This window comes from Bipolaris maydis (genome assembly GCF_028858645.1).
Source record: "Bipolaris maydis strain C4 unplaced genomic scaffold PSV08scaffold_17, whole genome shotgun sequence".
Classification (NCBI taxonomy): Eukaryota; Fungi; Ascomycota; class Dothideomycetes; order Pleosporales; family Pleosporaceae; genus Bipolaris; species Bipolaris maydis.
Genome location: NW_027093873.1, coordinates 1,198,194 through 1,224,721, shown reverse-complemented (window position 1 = coordinate 1,224,721; position 26,528 = coordinate 1,198,194). Strand labels below are relative to the sequence as shown.

Here is a 26,528-nt window from a genome sequence, read left to right as displayed (position 1 = left end):
TGCTTATTGCACTCTATACTACACCAGATCTGTCAAGGCCCAAGAATTCCGTCCAAGACACCCCATTCAATTTTACGATCCAACCTCAATTTCTCAACCCTTGTTATGTCTTACACACCGATTGCTTCTAGTTTCCTTGTTCTTAACCTCAGTGCAAAAGGAAACTCGACACGACCCTTTTTTAACAAATCAGCACCGCTTCATCCAGAGTCGCCACACAATAAAAGTGGATATTGCCAAGTCATTTTAAGGTTAATACCGCAGCGGGCGCTTGCACAGAATGACATTGATGCAAAGACCGCGTATCCTTGTTGGAGGCCTTAGACCACTGCTGTCTGGATGATCCAACCTTCCATCTTGGCGGATGTAAGATGCGGGAGCTAAATTTGTCAAATACGTGGCGCATAAAAAATACGGGGCGTTGAGTTTGCGACTTAAGGAAGGTGATGTATACTGCAGAGGACCCATATGTAGGAACGATACAACTGGAGTGCGCCAACAATACATGTGAGCGATGGTGAGAATTTTCTCCTGATGTAGCACAAGTATGTTTGTACTAGACGGCAGTATTGGGAATGATATTGCACACTATGAAATGTGCTGGCTGGATTTACTATTTGGTAATTTCAGCTATATTTGTGTACTACAATTACTTCCAGTGGTTTGTCCTAGAAGAAGAAAATTGATCTAATTAGGTCTGAGAACCTCCGCTCTCATCAACTACAAACTAAGCTAGGATGCTGAGAATCTTCATAGTCAAATCGCGCCTAGTTATGTGACGAACAACAATATCTCGAGCAGCTAGATAGCACTGCCACCAGAGTGGCTAGAGCAGTGCGCAAACAGTAGTCCTGGCATCGTGTAATTAGAGTAGCCAAACTGCGGCAACAGACAAAAAGAGAGAGATAGAGTAATTTGTAAATAAATCTACTCCCTTTTCAATGCCGTTTATGGGCCATACTTTTGTTATTTGGGCACTGCTAACTGAGGTCAAAATAAATGGAAAGAAGAAATGAAACGACACGACTAGATTGATGCAAGGGTACTGATGGCAAAGTACAGACAATAGCTGTATTGGTACTATATCCAAAACTTCAAATTCACGAATCAACGAGGACTGTGACGAAAATGTAATGTTCCACCAACATATTGCGGCATAATATCACGTGATCAGGTCGCAAAAATGTTTGGCGGCTTCTTCTCAGAGCAGACGAACAAACTTTTTCACTTTGTGCGAGTCAGCGATTGGATTTCAAATTTATTCTTTCAGCCCAACCTCTTATCACGCTACAATTCACATGATAACACTATCAACCACGTAACATTTGACAGGAGCAAGATATGCTACCAAAATCGAACTGTACACACAACAATTCAACAGACATGATGAAAAAGATACAGAATACCCCAAACGGATTTGATTTCACAAGAACATTGAAAAAAAAGACACAAATGCAAATATCTTAATTCATTTGTCCTTTCGTTCATTTCTAGCAAACCAAGAACCAGACCAAAGAAAAAAGCCGCAGGAAATGCCCATTGCGGGAAACCCCATTGCCATACAAAATGATATCAACTAAACACGCCAGTCCACCCACGCTCATCCATCCATACATTCACACACACACACCTAATCCAAGCTCTGAATTTGCACCTTGATGCACCCGGTCTTGGGATCCGCCGCGGTCTTAAACGCCTCGACGGCATCCTCGAGCTTAAACCGATGGGTAACGAGCTTCTTGAGATCAATGACACCGCTCTTGTACAACCGGATAGCCTTGGGCCAAGTATTGCAGTAGCGGTACTGGAACTGGAGATCGACCTCGCGGGTGCTGAGGCGCATAAACGGGATTTTGATTTCGTTTTTGCCGACGCCAATGACGAAGACTTTGCCGCCAAACTTGACGGTTTGGATGGCGCTGTTGATGGAGCTTTCGACGCCGGTGCATTCCATGGCGTGCGAGGGCTCGACACCGTCGGTGAGCTTGAGGATGGCGGCTTGGAAGTCTTCGGGAGTGTGGCTGAATTCGACCTTGTGGGTGAGGACGTTGGGGACGAGCTCTTTGGCGAAGTTGAGGCGCCCTTGGTCAATGTCTGTGATGACGAGGGGAGTGGCGCCTGCGGCTTGACAGCAGAGGAGGGTGACGAGGCCGATGGGGCCAGCGCCGCATACGATGACGGGGTCGCCGAGACGGACGTTGGCGCGGTCCATGCCTGCAAGGGCGACGCTGAGGGGCTCGAGCATGGCGCCGTCTTCGAAGCTCATGCTGTCCGGAAGCTTGTGGCACCACATGGCTGGGTGCTTGAGGTAGCGGCGCAGCAGGCCGGTGACGGGCGGGGTGGACAGGAAGAGCACACGCTCGCAGCCGTTGTAGCGGCCTGTAAGACAGGGCTCACATTCGCCGCAGATGATGTTGGGTTCGATGGCTACGCGGTCGCCGGGCTTGAGGTGTGTCACTGAGGGGTGGCAGGCCATGACTGTGCCTGCAGATTCGTGGCCCAAGACATGTGTATCTTCGACAATCATGGGACCAATGCAACCCTGTATACGAAATTAGTAACATGTTTCGTGGAAACGAAATTATATTTCTATTTTTTGACGACAAGTCCTGAGCAGCAGCAGTGTCGATCGGGGGGACTGGGAAAGAAAAAAGACGTACAGCATGCCAGAAATGAATGTCACTACCGCAGATACCGGTGCTCTTGACGTTCAGCAGAACCTCTCCAGGCTTCAAATCTCCGCCTCTTTGCACCTCCTCCAGACTTGGTTCTGCCTCTGCAACCCATAGATCGTGGGCGGGGTTGGTGTAAACACCAATGTTTGCCTTTGAGGCCTTGATCTCGGTTGCACTCATCTTATGAATTTCGCCGTTTAGAATACGAAAAGGAGGAGGAAGAAGAAGAAACGGAAAAGCCTGGGTATATGGTGAAGTGAAGAGGGGAGAAGGAAAGAAAGAGAGGAGGAGAGCAGAAGAGATGGAGGGAGGGACAACAAGTACACCGCGAAGCAGATCAGCTGGGCCCGGCGGTCTAGGTCCCCAATTCTTTTTGCCCGTCTCGCCCTGCCATGGTCTTTAACCTGTGGTTGTCCCGCCTGGCCATCATTGGTGCGGGGCAGGCAGCACGCGTCGTTGTGATAATCTCTCCCAAACAGTTGCTGCCACGACCCCACTGACAACAGGACCGCGGTTGAACGGATTACTTCCACGAATGGGAACCCGACAAAGTCCGCAATTGGCCGTTTGGAGCCAGCCGAGTCATGGGGTGGGGGGGTTGGGGCTAGTACCGCTTCTGGTAACGTATCCTGCAGCCCGCCAGCGACAAAGACAGATTTCACGATACTTCAGCCGTGGTGTTGAGCAGGCGGCTGGTCGGGACATACGTAGCCTCGGCCTTGAGCCGAGTGTGCGTCGTCGGCCGGTGACCGAGTCGAATGAAGATCTGGACGCGTGACTTGAAATAGTAGTACTTAGTAAGAACAACAAGTCCCTGGATGACACATGGACTGCGTTGGTTGCTGCGCCGCATACATACCAAGTACGTACTACGGAGAATCTTACCTGCGTATATGTGACCTGCGACTACAACATCTCTTCGACCTACTCATGGCCAGAGGCACAATCAGCCCATACGGCCCTCTGCGCCGTATGCGCATCTCGACGCAGAGCCATCCTGTGTTCCACCACGCCACGACGCGTACGTAGGTACAGCGTCGTCACATATACCTCCACAGTACCTCTCCGCAACCCCGGTTCCCAGTACCACACACATGTAATAGCATCCTACCATACTCCACCAAGATCCCCCTCTCATCTTATGCCGCTCGTCTGTCCGGGATACCAAGCCTTCCCATGGCCTGACAAGCCAGGCCAAGCACAGCTGCTGTTCCTCAGCCACACCATCGTCAATGCGCAAACTTTCGGAAACCAGATGTGCCGAACGAGCGCCGAGAGGCCCGGAGTCTGTCTCCCTGCGCACTCGACGTGATTGACATGACTGACAGCTTGAAATGTCATTCGAGAATGGTTCGATGGGAGATAGGATGACTCGCGCACATGTGACAAAAAATGTTGATCGATGCTGCATCAGTTTTTCCCATCTAGAGCTTCAGAGTTAGGCAAACATATGCATGTGTGAAAAGCAGTGAAGTAAAATAGGTCTTCTAGATTTGCATTTGTAGACAGTAGATTGGATATGGAGTAAATCGACAGAAAAAGAAAAAAGGAGAAAAAAATAAAACCAGGTGCACCCGTGGGTTGCTACCTCTTCCAACGGCGGGGCTATGATCATAACATGGGCAAGAACAATAGTCAAATACACGCCTTGAACCAAGATGGTTTTAGTATCGCGAAAAAAGAATCCCACTTTCTCAAGCACCCCAAACTAGATTTTTTTTCAAACACGTCTAGAAATGCTCCTTCCAGAACTTGAAGTCGACTTCCTGGCAAGTCGCTTGCTTACACGCCTTCTTGATGTCCCGAGCTGCAACATTAGGTCCACAGAAGTAGACTCCTACCTCGGTACGCAGCGTGCTCTCGAGACCGTTCATGTAAGTGCGGTCAAGAATACCATCGCGCATACCGCAGAGCAAGCGCTGGAAGTCAGGGCGACCAAAGTTGGTACGAGACTTGAGTTCGGTAAGAGGGTCCTTGTCTGTGCCCACAGAGTTGAGGACGATGTTCTGCGCCGTGTTGACATCCATCTTCTGGGTGAGGTAAGTGTGGATGCGCAGGAACTGGTCACCATCTGCGCCACCAAGAGATTGTGCCTCGAGAGAAGAAAGTAGCGTTTGGAACCATTCGAAGGAAGAAGTATCTTTGCAGACCCAGATGAATTCGACACGGCGGAGACGCTTGGGTGGGTTGGGGCTCAGGCGGAGGTGGTAGATAGACTTGAGAATAGAGGCCCAAGGTGTGACACCAATACCAGTACCAATGAGGACAGCAACTTCGTTCTCAAAGACGTCTTCAGCAGGAGCTCCATAGGGTCCGTCGATACGGAGGGCAGGCATCTTTTGGCCGTGCTGCAGAGCAATCTCGTACATGCCCATGGGGTCCAGCTCGTCGTATAGTTTGGATTGCGACTGACCGGCACCAAGCGCATCGGCGAGCGCACGAGTAAAGTCACCAACCTGGCGGACGTGGACCGAGATATAAGGGTCATTGGGGCAAGAAGTAATGGTAAATGGATGCCACTGGTAGTAGCTGACTTCCGGGCAGTTCAGGAACAGCCACTGTCCGGGCTTGTACTTCATGCTGGGCTTGGTGAACTGGATCTCAACAGCGTCGTACGGGTGGCGGACGACCTTGACAATCTTGGTCTCGCGCCTGCAGCGGATCTCACGGTAGAGACGGTCAAAGAGGTACAAGCCGCCGCCAACGAGCTCCCATCGCCAACCCTCATAACCGATGCAATGAGTCCAGAAGTTGTCATGATCAAACGGAGAAAATGGGTTGGCAGTGTCACGAACGAAGCAGTTGGTCGCGTGTGTGTACATGCCGAGCAAGAACGGGATAAACAGGTGGTGGGTGTACCAGAAGGTCTCGAATGATTGCTGGCGGATCCTGTGGTGGGCCGTGGTGTACATCAGCAGCATGCAAAGAAGCATAATGTGTCCCGTGATACCACCAGCCTCTGTGTAGTGGATCTGAAGAGCAATCTGGGGTCGCACTTGCACACGCTCGACGTTGAAGAAACTACTCTTGTCAGCTTGGATGCATGGATTACTGCCTGATACCACTTACTTGACATAATGCGCCGCCACGTGGAGGATTGTGAAGAACAGCATAGCATAGGCGACTTGTCGGTGGAACCACATGGATTCATCAAGAGGCATAAAGCGCACCTTGGGTCGTAGCCATCGGAGGATGTTTCGGCACATGGGCATAACGATAACCATGGTGTCGACTGAGAGAACTAGACCTGCACCTCGGGATATCCAGACGGAAAACTTAAGAGCGTTAAGCGGTGCTAGACGTGCATCGCCAGCTTGTTTCCACCTGTGATTGTGTTAGACATGTACAACTAGAGTTGATGGGATTGTGCGTACCATCCTATGCCGAAGATGGCAAAATGAAAGCCCCAGAAGAAGAAATGAAAGGCGAGTTTTGACGGCGTAAAGAGCCGCGACCACGAGACTCCTCCTCCAGACATGGTGGCGGTTGCTGCAAGGCTGTGGTGGTGATGGGGGTTGCGACGGTCCGTTCAACGGTGATTATGAAAGATTAAAGAGTGTACGCGTAGTAAAAAGCGAACCTCAACCAGAAAAGCAATACGATCCAGTCGAAGTTCGACCCGGCCAGCCAGATACGAAATAAAGAAAAGAATGTCGGTGTCCCGGGACGGGCGGAGTGGTGTGCGAGGAAGAGGGGTGGAGGTGGAGGACGACCCCAAGACTGGCTGGGAACCAAGGGTATTAGAATGTCAAGCCCAGGAACAAGCCGAGCTCACCGACGCAGATCAGTGTGCGAGTCGTGAGGAGCCGCGCAGGCGTGGGTAGAGCGGCACGCTGTGCTGAAACTGACAGGGCCTGGTTCGGTACGGATGTGGCTCAGGCCGATGTCCTGGTAGGCCTCTGGTATAACCAGCTGGGCTAAGCTCGATAACTGTCCGAATGGCCAGGAAGGGAAGCGATGCAAGGCAGTTGCGGAGGCGCCAATGCCCACTAAGCCTAAGGCGTAGATTTGAGGAGTTGAGAGTAGTGGAGGGGTTCGCAGCTATGCGCGAGCGCCTAGTGTGTGAAGAGCGTCTCAGACCTGAAGCGCCAGGCACAAAACCATTTTTTCCTTGGTCTTTAGGGGATAAATTCGGGGCCTAACAACGGCTGGCCGTCTCGGGGGTAATGCACGACACCGTGTATGTATGATGGCTAGCGGTATGCAGCGATGCGAGCAATGTTTCGCTTAGGCCTTTGTTTGAGGGGTTCAGGTTTTGGTGAGGATAACGGAGAGAAAGAGGCAGCCACAGTGTTGCAACTGAAAGCGCGAGAGTCGCAAAGGTCCCACACGTCAATCTCGGCGTCAATCTGGCAGGCGCACTCGTTGTGTCGCGTTGTTTGGGGGGATTTTTTGTCCGGCGTAGGCGGATTTACGAGTGCGCTGGGGGGAAAACACTATCTGACGGATCGGGTACTTTGATACGCGAGGCCGTGGTGAAACGGTAGACGTTGGAAGGCGTGTCGTGAGTAAAATGGAGAAAACAGGCTATGAATCGGCCAACACTGTCGTTTTGCTATGTTAAAGACGGTAGATGCAAATGGCTAGGATGCAATCTCATGGGCGTTGGCAATGAGCAGACGGTGAGGGACAAGTGTTTGAGATGGGGACTTGTTCTCAGGTGGCGGCTCTACTCCTAAACTAGGGTGGCCCTCCCTCCCCACTAAGACACACAATGGATACGGCGGAACAGAACAAGAGCATGGTGTGAGCCCGTCGTGGCTGTCCTGGCGTGTGAGGCGCCGAGTTGTACTCAGAGCCACTTCTCGGTCGTGGTTGGTAGCACTGAATATCGGTCGAGAGGCTCGGCGTGAAGCAGGCGGCCAATGGCGGGCTGTCTGCAAGCGCTCAGGTACCCCCCACAGAGTTTACGCCCGCTAGCGCATAGTGTCTAGCTGCACGAGTACAAGATGTCGTCGCTATTTTGGTCTGTGGCCGTTGCCTCCGGCTGGATGGACGGAGAGGTGCCAATTGCCGGCCTTATCCACAGTGGGCCTTTGAGCGAGTGAACATCGTCGGCACCCTCTAGTCTTGCCTTGGTTTGTGTGACGACGGGAGCGGTGTGCAGATGCAAAAGAGGGCCAAGAAAGACGTCGGGTGCTCTGGGCGATTGAGCTGAGAAATCGATAGCTCGGGTGACACAAAATCAGGGCTGGAGAGGGAGAGGGAGATGGGTTGAGTGCTGGCTCATTCGCAGAGTTGCCGCTGTGGCTTGACCGTTGGGTGCGAATTGCGGCTGTGGCTGGTGCTGTGGCGGTGTGCATCTCTAGTAATTGGTTCTAGCTGCTAAGAGGCATTTGTATACATAATCAACTTTACTATACACAGTACTATGCACTACAAACGCAAATCCAACGGCGACAGCACCCACTGCTCTTTGCATGATCCTACCACGCCCCTCAAAAACAAAGTCAGGCCATTGTTCTACCCCAAGATCTCGTTCGGCTCGTTGAGCCCCAATCGATCAGCACTTTGACGCTGGCTTGTGGCTACGCAATCCTCCGACAACCAGGTTGGAGAAAAGCTTGCCTGCTCCTGCGAACTGATACAGAACGAGTATCGAACCACTTTGTTTTGTCTCGACGGCATTACAGGATGAACAGGCCTGTGAAGTAAACGTTGTCGTATGATGTTGTTTGATGAGCGTGCCTGAGGACCCAGGAGCAGCCTTCGATGTTGTTTTCCATGCAGTAAGGCCGTGGATCGTCATGCGCCCCGCCGAGCACTATCCTGAGGCACTGAGGAGAAACCGGGACTCAGGCATCCGCTGGCTAGGCGCAAGCCATGGCCGTGCCGCATCTGGGTGGATGACGGAGAATTACCAAGCCGCACATGGATGGCCATGGGCCAGAGATAGCTAGAGAGTGAGCGAGAGAACAATCCGGTGGCGTGGAGACTATCGGCAGCACGGAGACTAGTAGAGTAGGCGAAAGCATGTGGAGGCGTGATGCGGTTAGTAGAGATAGGCGACAAGCACTGGGATGCGTATATCGAGCTCTGATTTGCATTGGCGGCTGGTGGCATGGTGCTGTCGCCATCAATCACAGGCCACGTGAGCGTGAAGAGGTAACTACGTAAGTCCTCTTGTTCGTCGTTTTCGCCTTTTCCCCCGTCTAGCGCAGGGCGAGGGTTTGGCAGCAAAAGCCAAGCGGCTGAAGCTGGGATGTGATAGGACAGACAAGCATCCGGCGCACGGCCGCTGTGGCTGCAGCGGGGCCAAGCACGCTCGTCCATCTCGTGCAGACAGCCAATGGCCTTCACCACAACCACCCTCCATGGCAGCCGTGCGGGTCAAGCGGCTACACAACTGACCTGCACCATTTCACCCCACCCCAGTCACTGCCCAGCCAAAAACAACCAGGATCCGAATGGCGCATAATTGCCTTTACAATTGGGGTCGACTCCCGCTGTCGCTCCCGGTATACTGATACACCTCACGTCGCGAAGCTCAACGGCAACACCACGCTGCCTGAACACCTAACACGCCTGAGACTCGCCTACGCCTCAGCCCTCTATAGCACCTGCGCAATATCTATCCACTCTGCTCATCGGTGCCTGTCCCCAACCGCGCCTTACCGCTTTGAGCCTCCACTGAACCGCCGTTGCACCCGACGCATTGCCTATAACAAACTCCGCCCTGCCCCTCTGTCCCACGTCCGCTGCTCATCTGTCAACGAGGCTACTGGTAGTCGAAGGGACATTTCTGCTTACCTTCTTTCTTTGTTTCTCTCCGCCTTCTTTTCGCTTCTTACCATTTAACTTTCTTTCTCAAACGACCGCGGGCTCGGTTTACTGCTCGTATCCCTTCTTTATAATTTCTGCACAATGGGCAAGTTAATCAAGAACCACTGGGCGCGTCTCGTCATCCTCACTGCTGCTGCCTGTAAGTTACATTTTCCCATTACGACCTCCACGCTGCTGTCATTGTTACTAACTTTACCATCATAGACCAAATAAGCGCTGGGTTCCACTGCTTCTTCTGGCCCAAGATCTTCTGGGATTTCCTCACCAAGAACCTCGATGGCGCCGTCAAGCCCATTCCTGTCCTGCAAGTCCTCAATGTAATTCTCGGTGTCATTGGTCTCGCCTGGGAATGGCCCCTGCCGCTGCTCGCTGGTACGGGCCTGCATCGTTCAATCGAAGCACGCCTCATCGTCTACCCCATTAGCGCTCTTTGTGCTCTTCTCATCTACCAAGGCACAAACTCTGGCCTGTACTACATTGTCGGCATGATTGCTTACTTTTGGGCATACAGCGAAGGCGAGGTACGTTGCACATGATCTCTCACTCTAATCTACAACCATACTAATATTCTCCAAGATTGTCTGTCCCGAACCATGGACCCTACCTAAGCGCGGCTCTACTGTCCGTAAAACAGGCGTATAGATTGTCCACAGTACACAGACAGAATAATCTCAGCACATACAAACCCCAAATTTCGCTTCTTCATCACACCCATTTCAAACCGGGATTTATGAATCATGTACCCATTGTCCATGTAGACGATTGTACCTTTTTCCGCATTTTTGCAACCCGACATCTCTGGCAGACACTCCTCTTGATTTAGCGACTGAACTCTCTATATATTTTTTTTCTCCTCATCTCCCCGCCGGCCGCAGAAAGCCGCAGCGTGGGAAAGGCAAACTCGGCGCATTCTTATCATACCAAAACATCGCGTGTTACTTTTTGTTTATTGCGAGGGAGAAAGGCATATAGCATGCGCGAATGATTTCTCCATAGTCATCGTCATGACGATCATGTATTCAAGTCAAGCATTTAACCGCCCGTTTTTTGTTACGGGAGGACCTCGATTCTGAATTCCTTCTTGCGATGTACACTGTCAAGCTTTCAAAATAAATAAATAAAAGAATCAAAAACAAACTGCCTCAACATTGTAATCGTGCATGTGTTGTACCTCTTTACCCCCATGAACATTGTTCTCCCCTAGAAAACAAGCGGCGCAAGCAACAAAACGCAACATAGTTTAACACCCCCCCAACAAAAGCCTGCACGTCAACCCAAAAAAATATGGTTGATGACTTGCATAAAGAAACAAGGTAGCATCAATTCAACAATGTTCTGCACAAAAATCTCTCTCTCTCTCTCTCTCTCCATCTCTGTTTTTCCTTGAATTATCCCCTTACCCGCCGTCAAACCTGTAGAGTACGTACGTGCTGAGGGAAGGAACGTGCGTGACACACGTCGTGTTTCAGGGCGTTTCCCCATGTTCCAACACACACAGACACAGCCACATTTACCCACGTCACTTATCTCTCCCTTGTCAATTTAGTCCCCTTTTTTTTCTTCGTGCTTTTTCCTTTTTTGGGTGAGGGAAATTCTCCACTCGCATGTGGGGAGGGGAGGAAGGAGGAGGGTTAGCCTGGGATGGGGTCATACGTCTTGCGCTTCAGTGGGGTAGCTGCTGGGGTGGGCTAGGGGAAGGGGGCGGGGTGGAGGCCACAGGGTGTGGCTGTTGGTGATGGGTAGCTATGAAGAGGGAAGATGGGAAGGTATTGATTTTTGTGGGTGTAGTAGAAGAGAAAAGAATATTTGATTCTATTAGTATGATTATTATTTCCTTGTGTAGAAACGAAGAAATGATTTCGAGAAGGGAAAAGCAGAGAAATTCGTTTCACAATTAAAATATCGTGTATGTATGTTGAAAAAAAAATCATCTTCAGCCTTACGTCAAAAAAAAACACTACAAGTGTAAACATTGATATACTAACCGTTGATTTCTCGGAAATAATTTTACCACATACCAGACACTATTTTATTTTCCCCATCAACATCGAGAAAAATAACAGCATCTCCTTTGCTGCTCCTAGAAAAAAAAGAAAAAGAAAAAATCGTGACGAGACATACATCTACACTTCTTCGCCTCATGAAAACGATATCATCGCAAGACAACCTTCTCAAAAAAAAACCCCAGATCAAACCTACTCGGCAGGACCCTCGATCAAAATCTTGATGCCCTTGCCGCCCTTGACATCCTTGAACGCGTTCTCTGCATCCTCAAACTTGACTTTGCCTGTGATGAGCTCCTTGACTGAGATACGGCCGGTAGCCACAAGGTCAATCGCAGTCTGGTAGTCGCCGGGACCGTAGCGGAAGGAGCCCTTGACGTTGAGTTCCTTTGTGCACATTGCTACAATGGGGAAGGTGATATCTGGTTTGCCCATGCCGCCCTGTTGGTAATTTTGTTAGCAAGGTTGAATATCAACCAACAACTACCAGTAAAAAAAACGTACCTGAACATATGTTCCGCCCATGCGCAAAGCGTGAATGGCAGTCTGAATGCAAGGCTCTGCACCAGACGCATCGATGATGACATCGGCACCAGGCCCCAATTCACACTGCTTAATCATGTTCCTGGCGTTCTCCTCTGCGCTTACGCGCTCGCTCTTGAAACTGGCGTTGGCAGCGTAGTTGAGCGCAAAGCCTAGACGCTCGTCGTTGATGTCAACGGTAACAATCTTCTTTGCGCCGTATGCCTTTGCGACGGCACAGCAGAGCAGACCGACGGGACCGGCACCAAATACGACAACAGAGTCACCAGGCTTGATGGCTGCTTGGCGAGTAATGTGGACAGCGACGGCGGTGGGCTCGATGAGGGCGCCCTCCTCCATGCTCATGTTTTGGGGTAGCTTGTAGCAGTAGTCTTCTGGAAGAGTGTAGTACCGTGCGAGGGTACCGTCGTATGGGGGTGTCGCTGCGAATGCCATGTCTGGGCAGAGGTTGTACTTTCCCTCTTTGCAGCGCACGCAACGACGGCAGGGCACACCAGGCTCCATGGCGACTTCATCTCCGACTTTCAGGCCCTTGACCTTGTCGCCGACCTTGTGTACGATACCGGCAGACTCGTGGCCGAGCACCATGGGCTTCTCAACTACAAAGTGGCCGATGCGTCCCTCGACCCAGTAGTGCACGTCGGAACCGCAGATGCCAGTCCATCGCGGCCGCACAATAACGTCGTATGGTGATGGGAGTTCAGGAATTGGCCGGTCTTCATATGTGACTTTGAATGGTTCTTGGAGAACGAAAGAGGGGTTCTAGCAAATTGTCAGTCATCTTGTGCTCCTCTGCTCTGAATGTTGGCCGCCATGTTGTCGTGTTGCGCTGTGCATGGCGGGGTTATGGCGGGGCAATGTAAAGTACCTTTTGGGAAGCGGTTGGTGTGGCCATGGTGAGTCAATGGGTAAGATATGGATGTGATTGTTTGTATTGATTCAATTCGCCGTCTACAGGGAGAGGGAGAGAAAAAAAGAAAGACAGAAGAAGTAGGAACAATCCTTCAAGACTCAGGCGCAGGCCAGTGCCATGTAATGACGATGCAACGGGTGGAGCCCCGAGCTACAGCTTCGCAGCGAGCTATCCCGGCCAGGCTGGAAGCGTTTTGATTACCCGGACTAATTACCCGGCGCGTGCATCACTCTTCTTGGACCGTTCCGTCTGAACATGTCGGCGTTGCTCCGAGCGTTGCTTGCTGTGCGCCGCCGCGACTATGCGAATGACCAGAAAAAATCCCACGGATATGGTCCGTGGGCGCCCTGCCAAAACGCCAAAACGCCGAGGCCTCGCGTGGCCATATCTTCCAGAGGATAATCTGCCCAACTTTAGCCACCGACTGCTGGCTTTTTGCCAGTTGAGCCTTTCCTCGTCCAACATGCCCACCAACACGTCACGAGCGCACCCTCGTCTGGGTCACCGCTCGCCCTCGACGCGCCCCAGTCGTCGTATCCTTTCTCTTCGCCTTCATCCACTATCTGCAACCCAATCTCGAGCATCCGGCCGCGAAAGTCCTCAATCTGAGGCAGATATGCCTCCCTGTACGGAAACTCGACAATGACTTTGGCGTCGCTGTTCGGCGAAAGCCATGCCGCAATCGTGTCTACCAGCATGCGAGGGTGATCTGCAGAGTACAGTGAATCGGCAGCCAGGATTACTGGAAATTTTGCAGGCACGGCCTCGTCGTCATCCTGTAGCGGCTCGCAGACCTGAGGCTCAGTCCAATCAAGCATGGCTGCACGAGCACTTCCATTGTTCCCGCTGACCACCTCCTCATTCTGAAGTATGTTGTACTTAAGGTTCGGGCAGATGCTGGGCAGGTCTGTCAGCACCACGTCTGCACCCAGGCCTGCCATGGCGAGTCCAACCAGCCCAGTTCCCGAACCAAGCTCAAGCACTTGTAGTCTACTTTTTGTATACCGGGGGACCAGATCGAATGAGCTGAGACGTTTCGCGAGGAGATACGACGCTGCCCACGTTTTCAGACCCAGGTCATCGCCAGTCATAGTTGGTTCGTGGATGCTGAGGTCGAAAGCGTCGGACGAGGTGGGAATGTGGAACGAACGTGACATTGCGCCCATGGCAGAACGTCCAGAGCGCTCGCTGAGCCTTGCGCTGGCTTGATCCCAAATCTGTTCCTTCAATTCTTCATCCTCTATCCACCGTAGATCACTACCAATGATGCTTGTGAGGTACCCTGTGACACCTTCTGAACTGACTGTGACTGCCGCCGCTTGTCCGTCTTTGCGTTTCGTTTCTTCTGGCTCCTCCCATGACGGTGGGGCAGTTGTGAGAAGTCTGAGGGTATCGAGGAGCGCCTCAGCAGAGGGCTTCGTGTAGATTTGGGGGAGGTCGAGGACTGCACGGAGACTTTAGCACCCATTCATACAAATGATAGGCGCTATCCATACCATGTAGCATGGACATTTTGAATTGACTATGGCGGAGGCGCAGTCGCAATTATCGGCGAGCGGGGTGCGACACTCGGTACTCACCCAAGTCTAGCGGGCCCGTGCGGGGCTAGGAGCTCACGGTACCAATGATGGGCTTCTCCAGGCCAGGAACACGCATCCAGGACGTTTTCATGCTTTCTTCAGTGTGCTCTTGAAGCCGTAATACGCCTGATCCATGTCAAACTGGAACTCGCGCGCCTGTTCGTCGTTCAGCTTGTCGGCTGCGCGCATTTGGTTCAACGTAATCAGCCACTGGACAATCTTGCCCTTGTTCTCAAAGTCGACGTCAGTCACCTTGTTGACTGCTTGTATAATTTCAACAAGAAGAGGATGCAGCGTATCCTTCTCCACGAGTCCAATCTTAATGGCGTCAAGCAGAGTAATAAACGTCTCGGTCGCATTGACTACAAGTGTCGCATCGCCAAAGTCGCCTTGCTGAGCTGGTCTCGATGGGCCTTGTTCGACGGTAGCGGGTATGCCGACGCGCAATCGCTCAACGGCCCTTGGACACTCCATCTGGTGTACTGTTAGCGCAGCACAGGTACTCGCCAGCCTCGTTGACATACATGCCACTCCCTAGCGAACTGATCCAGATCACCGAATGCTCGTGCAACTGTCTCGTTGGCGAGATTGGATTTGTACTGCTTCATCAACCGGCTGCATGTCTCGGTGTAGTCAGCTTCGGCAATCGAGTCTTTAAGATACGCCTTCTCGACGGCATCCAGGGTGATGATGATGCTGTAGATTTCGGCAAGGGAATCGTTCAAGTCGCGCTCCGCGTTCGTTGTTGAGAGCTTGACTTCCTAGGCAGTCATTTAGTAACCAGCGCAGAGCATGGTGGGACCGAGGCGCGTCATACCTCGTCGAGATTGATGGTCGCGGCCAGATTGGAGCGCGGAATGTAGGGCGTGGGCGCATATGCGAGGGGTCTGCTGTTGTACATGGCGACGGAGGTCAAGTATACACAGTCGTAGTTGTAAGTGTAGGAGTCGTCGTACTCATGGTGTAGGCACCAGGCCCAAGTTGCGTCGGCGGCGGCCTGGTCAAGCGTGCATGGCGTGGGGAAGCGCTAGTGGTTGCAGGGTCCCTTAGCGCTGGGAACTTTTTCGAGCGCCCAAGTTTTTCAACCACCAGCTGCACGTCTGGCCAGCAACACCTCCCCCACCACCGAAAACCCCCCCAATTCCGCCGAGATGCCCGTCTCTAAGGCGACTAAGAAGTTCCAAAAGGACAAGCTCGGCGACACCATCAAGCGCCGCAAAGATGTCGCCAAGATCAAGCAGCGCAAACAGATGGACGCCAAGAAGAAAGAGCGCAAGGCCAGAGACAATGCGCGCGCGGATGATGTTGAGGAGGAAGCAGCTGCTAAGAGGCTCAAGATGAACGGGGCAAAGGACGACAAGCTGGGCGAGATGTCCATGGATCAATTCTTCCAGGGCGGCTTCCAGATCCCAGAGATGAGCAAGAAGAAGACCAAGCCAAAGACTGGCAAGCGAAAGCGCACACCCGTCGACGAGGATTCTTCAGAGGGCTCCGATGAGGATATGGCAGAGGCCTCTGGCGCTGCTGACGAGTCGGGATCAGACAGCGAGTCAGGCGACGACATGGACACTCACAAGGAACAGCTCGCTGGACTGGCGGAAAAGGACCCCGAGTTCTACAAATACCTCAAGGAAAACGACGCCGAACTATTAGACTTTGCCGAAGACGCCGACCTCGCTGAGATTGACGCTCTCTCTGCCAGCGAAGATGAGGCCACGCCCCGAAAAAAACACAAGTCCGACGAGGCAGAGACTACAGGCAACGACCTCACACTCAAGACTGTTCAGAAATGGAAAGCTTCAATGGAGTCCAAGCACTCTCTGCGCGCCATGAAGGAGGTTGTTCTTGCATTCCGCTCCGCAGCACACATGAACGATGAAGACAGTGGAAAGTCGTACAAGTACTCGATAACAGATCCCGATGGTATGTTGACTGTGTCTTAAAAACACGCCAGCGCTAACAGCTCGCAGTATATCATCAGGTCCAAGTGACTACTCTTCAGCTCGTCCCCAAGGTCCTCCAACATCATCTGCCTGTGAAGGAGAGTGCTGGCGGCAAAATGTAAGTATACTACTACAGTGCTTCACAATCATCGCTAACAAAAATAGTCGCGTTCCTACCGATACCAAAAAGTTCCGCACTCTTACGCCCCTTCTCAAGTCGCATACCGTCTCGATGCACCACTTGCTTGAGAACTTGGCCGACGCGAAAACGTTGAAAATGACCCTAGATTCCTTGTCGAACATCCTCCCCTATGTTCTCTCCTTCAAGAAGATCATTCGCGAGGTCACACGCTCAGTTGCCGCCGTATGGGCTGACAGCTCTAACAACGACGGCACCCGAGTATCAGCCTTTCTCGTGTTGCGACGCCTGTTGGTCATTGCCGACCCAAGCATCCGTGAGGCTGTCTTGAAGCAAACATACCAAGGCCTTGTCAAGGGCGCAAGAAACACTACAGTTCATAACGTACAGGGCATCAACCTGATGAAAAACACTGCGTCCGAACTCTGGGGCATTGATCCAACAGTAGGCTACACAACTGGTTTTGGCTTCATCCGCCAACTTGCCATCCATCTCCGGACCAGTATCACAAACAAGACAAAAGACTCTTACAAGACAGTATACAACTGGCAGTATATCCATTCGCTGGACTTTTGGTCGCGTGTGGTCTCGATGCACTGTGAGTCTCTTCGGGAAGCCGAGGCTGGAAAGGCATCACCGCTACGACCACTTATCTATCCTGTTGTCCAAGTCACGCTCGGAGCCATGCGCCTCATCCCCACATCGCAATACTTCCCTCTCCGGTTCCAACTTGTTCGCTCTCTTCTTCGCATCTCCCAGGCAACCTCAACGTACATTCCCCTGGCGCCCGCCCTTGTCGAAGTCCTGAACTCGGCCGAAATGAAGAAGCCTCCGAAGCCCAGCACTCTCAAGGCGCTCGATTTCAACGTCAGCATCCGCGCGACAAAGGCTTACCTACGCACACGCGTCTACCAAGATGGCATTGGCGAGCAAGTCGCAGAGCTTCTTTCCGAGTTCTTTGTCCTCTGGACCAAGAACATTGCTTTCCCTGAACTCTCACTCCCTGTCATCGTCATGCTCAAGCGGTGGGTCAAGGCCATGACCAAGAAGAGCGGTGGAAACAAGAATAACAAGGTCTCGTCTATGCTGGCTCTTCTTGTCCAGAAGCTCGAGGCAAACTCTCGTTGGGTCGAGGAGAAGCGCAACAAGGTCGAGTTTGCGCCCAACAACCGCGCCGGTGTTGAGGGTTTCCTGAAGGATGTCGACTGGGAGAAGACTCCTCTGGGTGCCTTTGTCGCGGGCCAGAGGAAGACCAGAGAGCAGAAGCAGAAGATGCTAGATGATGCGCGCAAGACGGAAGATAAGAAGAGGAAGGAGGCTGAGATGGAGAGCAAGAAGAATGGGGAGGTGTTTGAGGATGATGATGATGAGGAGGAGGAGGAGGAGGAGGAGGAGGAGGAGGTTGATATTGAGGGACTGAGTGATGAGGACGTGAATATGGAAGATGATGAGGAAGAGAGTGATGACGAGTAGAGGAGATAGTGTGTGTATTTTATCTTACGCTGGGTTTTGCAATGGTTTGGAAATCGGAAAAGACGATAATTTCCCAAGTTACGGTGCATACAATGAGAGGGTAACTACAAATATGAGGGGTTTTTTTTTCATCCTGATTATTTAGTCTGTCAGGGTTTTGTTATCTGACTGCTACCACTGTTATTCATGTCTGACTACATCCACAAAAGGAGTAAGTTGGAAAGGTCCCAAAGATCCCAAGCCTCTGCCCATATTGACTACAAAAGAAACCCTACGTGAGTTCAGAAAGAATCCCAGCTCCCCTCTCTCTTTACATACTACCAAAGAAAAAAAAGACCCCCTTCATTTCTCTCAACACACACCCCCCATCCACGCCCCCTCCTCCTTCAACCGCTCGTACTCCCTCACCTCATACACCGTCGGCCGCCTCGCCTCTCCCTCCCACCTAATCCCCTCCTGCCCGTCGCACCTCTCCAGCCGAAACCTCAACACCCCCTTCTTCTCATCCAGCACCTCATGCCCCACCACCACATACAAGCCATCATACCTGATCCCCCTCTCCGGGCGATACTTATTCGCCTTGCCCAGCTGCGCGGACCGCAGCACCCTCACCGGATCCCGCGTCTGCAGCGACGTAAGCAAGTGTTTGGTATTCTCCGTGACGGAACCCGTGTTGTCGCTGTTTTCGGTACCCGAATAATAGATTGTGTCGCCGGCGTCGTGGTCCGCGTACCCGGTTCCGCTGGAAAGCACAATGGAATATGCGCCGTGGGATTTGCTGCCGAAGATGCCGCCTTGGGGGGTGCCGTGGGCGCCGTCGCGGACGGCGCAGAGCTGAGTGGGCCACCATTGGCCGGGGACGAGGTCGCCTTGGCCAATGTACTTTGCTGTTACGGGGTATTTGGTGCGGTAGATGGGGCAGATGGAGTCGGAGGAGCGGTTTGTGGATTTTTTGGTGATGATGCCGCGGAGGAGGTCTTGGGTTAGGTTTCCTGCGTACCAGCGCTTGTAGAGTTGGTAGCTGTCTGCTTTGATGTCGGGTGGGAAGTTTGCTTGTGCGCGAAAGATGCGGGGGAGGCCGGTTTGAGGAGAGAGCATGTGGGCTTTGCGGAGTATGTGGTGGGTTACGGGGAGAATGATTTCGGCTTTGTGGATGAGATCACGGAGTTTGTTGTAGAGGTTGGGGAGATCGCCGGATCGGTTCTTTTTGGGGGCTTCTTCACATTGGCGAGCGAGGTCTTTGAGGGCGTCTAGGGCTGTGAGAGCAGGGGGCCGTCGTTTGGACAGATGCTTCATGTGTCTGTTGTCAATGGAGATAGAGGTGTACCATTCTGGCAGGTCCAGGGGTACGTTATATTCCTCTACTTTGTATTGGGAAGATGGCAGTGATTTCGACAGTGCAGGAACGGTCTCGTTGGGATTCGAATCGTTTCCTGCTGTGGTCGATGCCGTCTTTTGTGGTTGTCGAGCAGTGTCTTTCAGTGACGAGTCCTTCTCCACCTGCTCAGTAAGAAACCTTACTTTCTTACTCTGCTTTTTTTCTGGAGTTTTTACTGCCTCCTTTCGCTTGCTACTATCTGATGTTCGTATGATCGCTTTAGAGCCGGCCACGGTGCCAGTAGCGCTTGTCTTTACAAGTTGTCGCTCAGTGCTGCTGGACTCTTCTCTGACGTTTGCCTGTTCAAACCTATCCGAAGACTTCAATACTGACTTCGGACTCAGCTCCTCCAGCTTCTTCGCTAGCAAGCTCTTCGTTTCTTGATGTTGCTTGCTACATGCTTCTGCCTGCTTCCTTACATCACGGATCCTAGCAGCGAATGCTTCGTCTGGGTTGACACCTGATACTTTTACAGCATTTCGTGCCGCTGCCAGCATCCATGCTGGCGGTTGAATTGACATTGCTTCGCTCTGATTAGTCATGTCGAGTTGGTTGAGTTGATTGGGTTGACCGATGGTGATGCAGTGAGATGGATCGTGCTTGTTATGTCTTAGACTAGCGGCGAGTGAGTCTGGCTTGCAAGCAAACGAACAGCAAACGAACTAAATGCTTCATAGAGAATGAGCGGTGAGGGTGGCAGCTGCGTGTGTCCTGGGCAATACGCAGTGTCACACATGATTTCACTACTGCTTTAATAGTGCGCCGCTCGATATCTCGACAAGACTACCATAAACGCGAGTATGTGCTATAGTCATAATAAATGACAAGAGGTAGTTAAAAACTCTAGTTATACGGAGGTGCCTTTCAAAAGTATTGTCTGACGCTAATCTCGGCGATTCGGCGCAACTCTTCTTGGCGCAACTCCCACCTTTGAGCTGAGGAGCTGTTTGATCAGCCTACCTGCTACTACGTAGTTATCTTCTTACTATGGCTCCTTATACTGATATATATACCCGTACCTTAGTAATCGCGTTGAAGTCACCTCCTATTGGCAAGAATACGTCACAAGTTGCTGCGCTAACTGGTGTTTACCCTCGTACTGTTGATCGTATCTATAGTAGAGCTATTGCTGCAGGCTTTGAGCCAAACGAACTTCCTATTAAGATTCTTCCACACCACGTTCAGGATGCTCCAAAGACTAGTAGACCTGCTAAGCAGGCAGAGGAGGTGAAGGAGCAGATATTCCAACAAGTACGACACGATAGATATAGACGAGAGAAGAGCTGTGCTGACCTTGCTGGTGGGCTCAGTCTCCAAGGAGTCGAAATCTCTGCCTCTACCGTCTGGAGGGTGTTAAGAGCAGCAGGATACAGGAAGACCAAGCCAACGAGGAAGCCTGGGTTGACACAGGAGATGAGGAGTGCTCGTCTTAAGTGGGCATTAGAGCATAAGGACTGGACGTTGGAGGACTGGAAGAATGTCATCTAGACAGACGAGACGTCAGTGGTGATTAACCACCGACGTGGGGGCTACAGAGTCTGGAGAAAGGCAGACGAGAGAGTAGTCAAGAGCTGCATCCGTGAGAGGTGGAAGGGATACTCTGAGTTCATGTTCTGGGGCTGCTTCTCGTACGACAAGAAAGGTCCATGCCATGTCTATCAGCCAGAGACAAAGGCAGAGAAAGAGGATGCTGCTCGTCGGATTGAGCAGCTGAACGCTGAGCTTGAGCCTCTACAGAGAGAGGAGTGGGAGCTGTTAGAGTCTATGAGGAGGATAGGGCTACGTAATAAGCGTGGCAGAAAGCCTCAATGGAGATGGACAGAGAAGACAGGCAAGCTGGTGCGCACGTCTAGAGGTGGCATAGACTGGTGGAGATATCAGACCTGCGTTCTGATCCCAAAGCTGATTCCTTTCGCCAAAGAATGCCTCCAAGATAGACCTCAGACTGTTGTAATGGAGGATAAGGCACCTAGCCACGCCCACCACTACCAGAGTGTGATCTATCGCCTGCACGACGTTGAGAGACTACTCTGGTGTGGTAACTCGCCAGACTGTAACTGTATTGAGCCATGCTAGTTCTATATGAAAAGAGAGACTACGAAGAAAGGAGCTCCACAGTCAAGGGCTGAGGCAGTCAGAGTCTGGCAGAACTGCTGGAGAGATCTCTCGCAACTTAAGATCCAAGCCTGGATTGAGCGAATCCTTATACACATTCAAAAGATCATTGAGCTACAAGGTGGCAATGAGTACATAGAGGGGAGAGACAAGCCTCGGCTAAGGCGGCCGTACATCGGCTAGATTATTCTTGGCAGACAATACTTTTGAAAGGCACCTCCGTATAGAGCGTTTAGATTAGTCTTGAAGTAGAATAAGCAATAAGATGCACAACATCGCACTCTTAGCGGGCATCTCGCGGATCTTGTGGTAAAGCTAGCACCAGGCAACCACTACATGAACCACACAGACCAAGAACTAAAGTACAGGCTAGATTTACTATATAATCAATCACCATGCGACCTGACTTCTATTTGGTACTGCACGATACAACTTACGAAGTGACTTGTCAACATTCAAAGTAGTCCATTTCCAAGACTCTCTCTTCTTCAATATCACTAGTGAAACAATACATGCTCTTCAAACAAAAACCATTGCAATATCTACTAGAGGTATATAAAAAACGTACAGATAAGAAAAAGAAGCGCCTTACATTCTAGCTCTATTACTCACTCATTTATCATTCACCTCCCAATCGTAAAACTCACTTCTCACTCCTTTCAACAACCTGTCCGAGACCTTCTCCCTCAACCACCGCATCTGTCGGTCCCTTCCCCTCACCGCCTACCCTCTCCGTCGGCGTCCTAACCACATTCTTCCCCTCAACTTTCTTCAACCCAGTGAAATCAAGACCAGCTTCCAGCTCGGCACTCAAATTGACCCATCCCCGGACGCTGTCCTTGGTGCGACTCAGGATCGTCGTGTCGTTGGCTTGACTCGCTGTCTGATCCTCAAGCTCAAGGTCAGCCACGCTGGTATTACCGACACGAACCCCGTTTTCACGTAGAACCTGCAGTATAGCGCGGGTATTGAGTTTGAGTACGCGTTCAGGCTCCTTGGCGCCAAAGAACTTCTTTGTCAGCCAGGGAAATAGGACGCCAAAGTCGCTTTGAGACAGATGGGCTGAGGCAATGGGGTACAATATGTGTGGACCAGGCTGAGCAGGATACTTTGAATTTGACGGTGATGGCTTGGCGATGATGCGCTTTGTTTCTCGGAAGTTGGAGGCCCATTTGTAGAAGCCTTCGGAAGAGATGGCGAGGAGGTTCTTGCCGCCGTTGGGGGAGTCGTAACACGGCATTGGTTTGCTTCTGAGCCATGCAGTGTCTGGGCTTTGGATGGGCATCGTGTACAGGTCCAGTAAAATAACTGGATTGGAAGGCGTGATCTGGCGAACAATGCTCGAGTCCTCGGAAGGGATGTAAAGTGGGTTGTAATCCGGGATCTGTCCTTGAGGCCGGTAGTAGATCGACTTGACAAATTGAACCATTGTGCATGCGCCAAAAGAGTGACCTGCAAAACTGACAGCACCCGGTTCGTGGATATCAAGTAGATTCGAGAACATGCCCAATACACTTTTCCCTTTGGGTTGATCTTGCGCAACATTCTTCAGCTGTCGGCCCTCGTCAATCTTCAATAGCGCATCGTGTATCATTCCCAACTCCCATATCCGAATCCGCAATTGCTCATCTCTTCCTTGGTACGCTTCCGTACTGGGATAATAGGAGATTGAATTGAACTCTACTCGTTTCAACTTTTCTTTGTCGTCTGGCGTATGGTGGATAGCTAGAGGTGAGCTACCATCACGGTGATCTGCTGCGACAACGACTACTCCGTGGCTTGCCAGTGAGCCACAAATTTGCGAATACGCGTTCCTGGTGCCAGCCAGGCCGTGTGAGAAGAACATGACAGGCCATCGACTAGATTTTGGTGGTGGATCCAAGAGCTCCGCGTTTTGGTGTACAGGCATTGAGACATAGTATAATAACTGAGGTAATAGCCTGTGTGTGTATTAGTGCTGATCATTTACACTAAAGGCCTTTTTTTCATAAGAAACTAACGAGAAGACTTTAGCGAATACGCTGTTGGCACCCAGAAATTTCGCGTAGGCGCTGAGATACTCCCGCTGCGGATTTGGTAACCATCTTACAGCTCTTTCGTTACTATCCTGCTTGCACGGGTAGAAGACCCGAAAAGCCACTGTTGGTAGTTCCGCGGGAGGGGCGTTTTCACTCTGACTCGCTAATTCGCTCGTGGGTATCTCTACATCTGCTGATCCGACCTTGTATGGACCAGTATGTGCAGGGAATGCAGGCGTGGGATTCAGCCGATTTAGCAAAGGCATTCTGATGGTGGCAAGTGATCTAAACGCTGGTGAGGACAACAGCTTGAATAAAAAATTCCAGCACGCGACAACTTTTTATCCTTGAATTAAGCGGGATATTCGATACGAGAAAGGAAACTGCAAAGAGGATCCTGAGGAAAGGATGTGTGCATCTGTGGCAAGAAGGCGACTCGAACAAGGAAAAGCTGCGATAATAGTGCATGTGTTCATGTTCGAAGGCGGCTCAGTCATGCAAAGGACCATGCTAACATTCCGCGCCCCTCCAGGAACATGTCTGACAGCCGAAGTTAGGGCAAGTAACGCGATCTGCGTGATGTGGCGAGTCCAGGGCAAGACCGAGGTTTTGGACGCGTTTTAGCGGATGCATACAGCGTTTCTTCGTCGTCTTCTAGTTGCCACGAGAGGCGAGAAAGATTTTTCATCTCGTTCAGTACCTTGCGTCTTTCAATATCAGAGCTTCTAATATCAGAGCTTCTAAGAGTACGTGCGCAACAAGCCTCCGGTATACCGTCCGCATGGCATGTGCTGGCGCGGCAGAGTGGGGTGTTGATGTAGGAACAAGGCATGACGACACGCGGACGCCAATATCGACACGGCTAAAGCGCCAAACCGCAAACAGTGATTGGCAGATATGTAAGCGCCTGTACTGTAGCATACCCGAAACAGCCGCGCACCGTTAGTTACTTAGCAAAATCGCTGGTTTCTATGTGTTTCGCTGTCGAGCAGACTGTGCAAACAGCTGTGTCTTTGCACATGGATTTTGCTTGACATCTCTACTCGTATGCTCAAGGCAAGGTCTTTTGGATCGACCCAGTTTACTTCGTAGATTAACCATTTTCGCTGTGTTGTTGATAGTTCGCAACTCTCGGCGGTAGTCAGTGATGTCTAAGCATTTCATTCAAACCAGAAGCGAATAGTTAGGAACGAAATTCAACATGCAAGGATGATCCATGTGGTGTGGGACTGTCCAAAAAAAATCTGGGGTCTAGTATATCGTGTATTCTCGTAAGGGACAAACAAAACTCAAGGGGGTATGCTGTCTAATCAGAGGGAAAACTACTACGTGACTGCAAATATAACGCGCCGCAAAAAAATGAACAAAGAGCTTCAACCAGAAAATCGCTTATGAACGTACTGTTTCAATCCATCTGTAGACGAAGCCGCTTTCAACAACAGCCTCTTTTCCGTCTATTTCCGCCGAGCCTGAATACGTCTTCCCATTCGCTCAGCGCACCAGACTTCCTGCCTCTTCTGCGGTATCTCACACCCTCATCCCCAAACCCGCTCTTGATACTGCCTCCACCATCGTCCCAGCCCAAATCACCATACTGTATGCCACTCGCAGGATCGTCAGGATCAATCTCGCCTAGCTCAATCTTGGTCAAGATCATCCTTGCCAATCTGTTAAACAGCTCCTCCACATTTTCTCCATTTAGTGCGGAGACCTCGACCGCAACTGGTATCCCATTTTGCCCCGCCCATCGCGACGCCGTCTCGGTCGGCACTTCGCGGCCTTCGGGGGCTATAGTGTACGAAGCATGGAGATTCGCATTGAGGCTCGTTGCTCTGCTGGATTGTGATGATGGTGTAGGCGGCGGTAGTCCGCTCTCTGAACTCGGGGTGCTCCCATAACTGGAATATCCGCCACCGTTGGCACCTTGGCTACTGCTCAACCCTACGGGAATTCCCTCGCCAGTCTCAACGTCATTCTTGTTCCCTACGAGTATAATGGTAAGATCGGGCCCGGCCAGCGCCCTTGCGTCGTTGAGGAAAGTCTGCAATTGCTCAAAGCTCCGCCAGCTGCTCACGTCATAGACAAGTATCGCGCCCGCCGCCCCACGGTAGTAGGATCGCGACACCGAGCGGAAACGTTCTGTGCCGGCAGTGTCCCAGAGTTGTAGCTTCATTCGTTTTCGCGACGCAGAGGAGGAGGGGGAGCGGCGGCGGTCGGCAATGTGGACAATTTTGGATGCGAATTCTACACCGATTGTCTGGCTAGACAGAGAGCGCCCTGGAGTAGTTGTTAGGCCGATATGCAACGGGAGGAGGCGCGATAGAAATACACTCTGATTTAACAAAACGATGCAGGAGACAAGATCTATGTTGCTCAGCTACTCGGTTGCAGTGAATACTTGCCTTATCGCAGACTTACTTGCCAGCACCGCTAGGACCCAGCAGTATCACCTTTGCCAGGTAGTCATACATGCTTCCCAGCTCCTGTCATAGTTTAGGAAGGCTCTGCACGGCTCTGGCCATGTCCATACCTACTTGTAAAGGCGGCTCGCTGCTCCGCGTTGAGGCGTTGGACACAGCGCGATTCCTCCCCATCTTGACGGGCTGGCTAGCTATGGTCGCAAAGTTCGTAGACGACGAGTCGGCACAGGTCACGGTCGCATACGTGTCGCAGGACTCTGAGGTCGTGAGAAGAGTCAGAAATTGCGCCGGTGAGAGATAGCGCAATGCTACCGTGTTGTGTTGTCCGTCTGGGCTTATCTTTGTGACGCCAATTGGTGGACCCTGGCCGCGATTCGCGATGTCAAATCACGCGCGCATGTCAACGACCCCACTGAGCACTTTCTAGGAGAGCACGGGTTGTCCGGAGTGCAGGTCGATACATGATTCCTGCTTTGCAGTGCAGCAATCATATCTCTAGATCTTGATTAGAAATTATAGCGGCCCAGCATTCACGGAAGACTAGT

The 26,528-nt window shown here is 51.5% G+C and overlaps 7 protein-coding genes across 7 annotated transcripts; 2 read left to right on the top strand and 5 right to left on the bottom strand.

Moving 5' to 3' along the window:
* Window positions 1-1,630: 1,630 nt before the first annotated feature.
* On the bottom strand, window positions 1,631-2,855 carry PSV08DRAFT_190281 (chaperonin 10-like protein; the record flags this gene model as incomplete). Its single annotated transcript, XM_014218420.1, has 2 exons — window positions 1,631-2,542; window positions 2,661-2,855. 2 exons carry the CDS (start codon window positions 2,853-2,855, stop codon window positions 1,631-1,633), a joined length of 1,107 nt encoding a protein of 368 aa, XP_014073895.1.
* Window positions 2,856-4,114: 1,259 nt separating this feature from the next.
* Window positions 4,115-6,215, bottom strand: PSV08DRAFT_405871 (FAD-binding domain-containing protein). Its single transcript, XM_014218418.1, has 3 exons — window positions 6,050-6,215; window positions 5,745-5,999; window positions 4,115-5,696 (listed from the first exon to the last, which is right to left on the bottom strand). The coding sequence occupies exons 1-3, from the start codon at window positions 6,151-6,153 to the stop codon at window positions 4,406-4,408; spliced, it is 1,650 nt and encodes a 549-aa protein (XP_014073893.1). The 5' UTR covers window positions 6,154-6,215; the 3' UTR covers window positions 4,115-4,405.
* A 2,920-nt stretch (window positions 6,216-9,135) lies between these two features.
* PSV08DRAFT_340651 (uncharacterized protein) lies at window positions 9,136-10,584 on the top strand. The gene is made up of 3 exons (XM_014218417.2): window positions 9,136-9,597; window positions 9,663-9,979; window positions 10,035-10,584. Exons 1-3 carry the CDS (start codon window positions 9,540-9,542, stop codon window positions 10,098-10,100), a joined length of 441 nt encoding a protein of 146 aa, XP_014073892.1. The 5' UTR covers window positions 9,136-9,539; the 3' UTR covers window positions 10,101-10,584.
* A 764-nt stretch (window positions 10,585-11,348) lies between these two features.
* PSV08DRAFT_405869 (uncharacterized protein) lies at window positions 11,349-15,451 on the bottom strand. Its single transcript, XM_014218414.2, has 6 exons — window positions 15,315-15,451; window positions 15,022-15,258; window positions 14,622-14,971; window positions 13,343-14,372; window positions 11,966-12,766; window positions 11,349-11,902 (listed from the first exon to the last, which is right to left on the bottom strand). The coding sequence occupies exons 1-6, from the start codon at window positions 15,396-15,398 to the stop codon at window positions 11,654-11,656; spliced, it is 2,751 nt and encodes a 916-aa protein (XP_014073889.2). The 5' UTR covers window positions 15,399-15,451; the 3' UTR covers window positions 11,349-11,653.
* Window positions 15,452-15,584: 133 nt separating this feature from the next.
* On the top strand, window positions 15,585-18,052 carry PSV08DRAFT_232520 (Noc2p family-domain-containing protein; the record flags this gene model as incomplete). Its single annotated transcript, XM_014218413.1, has 3 exons — window positions 15,585-16,420; window positions 16,468-16,558; window positions 16,606-18,052. The coding sequence occupies exons 1-3, from the start codon at window positions 15,649-15,651 to the stop codon at window positions 18,050-18,052; spliced, it is 2,310 nt and encodes a 769-aa protein (XP_014073888.1). The 5' UTR covers window positions 15,585-15,648.
* Window positions 18,053-18,403: 351 nt separating this feature from the next.
* PSV08DRAFT_382776 (PUA-like domain-containing protein) lies at window positions 18,404-19,972 on the bottom strand (the record flags this gene model as incomplete). The annotated part of the gene is made up of 1 exon (XM_014218412.2): window positions 18,404-19,972. The coding sequence occupies one exon, from the start codon at window positions 19,970-19,972 to the stop codon at window positions 18,404-18,406; it is 1,569 nt and encodes a 522-aa protein (XP_014073887.2).
* Window positions 19,973-22,018: 2,046 nt separating this feature from the next.
* On the bottom strand, window positions 22,019-26,306 carry PSV08DRAFT_412992 (GTPase SAR1 small G protein). The gene is made up of 6 exons (XM_014218410.2): window positions 26,098-26,306; window positions 25,982-26,046; window positions 25,893-25,927; window positions 25,064-25,840; window positions 23,546-23,855; window positions 22,019-23,485 (listed from the first exon to the last, which is right to left on the bottom strand). Exons 1-6 carry the CDS (start codon window positions 26,155-26,157, stop codon window positions 22,189-22,191), a joined length of 2,544 nt encoding a protein of 847 aa, XP_014073885.2. The 5' UTR covers window positions 26,158-26,306; the 3' UTR covers window positions 22,019-22,188.
* Between the last annotated feature and the right edge of the window lie 222 nt (window positions 26,307-26,528).

Coding starts and splice junctions, on each gene's coding strand:
- PSV08DRAFT_405871 (XM_014218418.1), bottom strand. CDS start 6,153: ATGTCTGGAGGAGGAGTCTCGTGGTCGCGGCTCTTTACGCCGTCAAAA. Junction 6,000..6,049: donor GCCATCTTCGGCATAGGATG/GTACGCACAATC, acceptor ACACAATCACAG/GTGGAAACAAGCTGGCGATG. Junction 5,697..5,744: donor GTGGCGGCGCATTATGTCAA/GTAAGTGGTATC, acceptor TGACAAGAGTAG/TTTCTTCAACGTCGAGCGTG.
- PSV08DRAFT_340651 (XM_014218417.2), top strand. CDS start 9,540: ATGGGCAAGTTAATCAAGAACCACTGGGCGCGTCTCGTCATCCTCACT. Junction 9,598..9,662: donor CATCCTCACTGCTGCTGCCT/GTAAGTTACATT, acceptor TTACCATCATAG/ACCAAATAAGCGCTGGGTTC. Junction 9,980..10,034: donor GGGCATACAGCGAAGGCGAG/GTACGTTGCACA, acceptor ATATTCTCCAAG/ATTGTCTGTCCCGAACCATG.
- PSV08DRAFT_405869 (XM_014218414.2), bottom strand. CDS start 15,398: ATGTACAACAGCAGACCCCTCGCATATGCGCCCACGCCCTACATTCCG. Junction 15,259..15,314: donor CGACCATCAATCTCGACGAG/GTATGACGCGCC, acceptor ATGACTGCCTAG/GAAGTCAAGCTCTCAACAAC. Junction 14,373..14,621: donor CAGTTTGACATGGATCAGGC/GTATTACGGCTT, acceptor TGGGTGCTAAAG/TCTCCGTGCAGTCCTCGACC.
- PSV08DRAFT_412992 (XM_014218410.2), bottom strand. CDS start 26,157: ATGGGGAGGAATCGCGCTGTGTCCAACGCCTCAACGCGGAGCAGCGAG. Junction 26,047..26,097: donor GCAGCGAGCCGCCTTTACAA/GTAGGTATGGAC, acceptor AAACTATGACAG/GAGCTGGGAAGCATGTATGA. Junction 25,928..25,981: donor GGTCCTAGCGGTGCTGGCAA/GTAAGTCTGCGA, acceptor TGAGCAACATAG/ATCTTGTCTCCTGCATCGTT.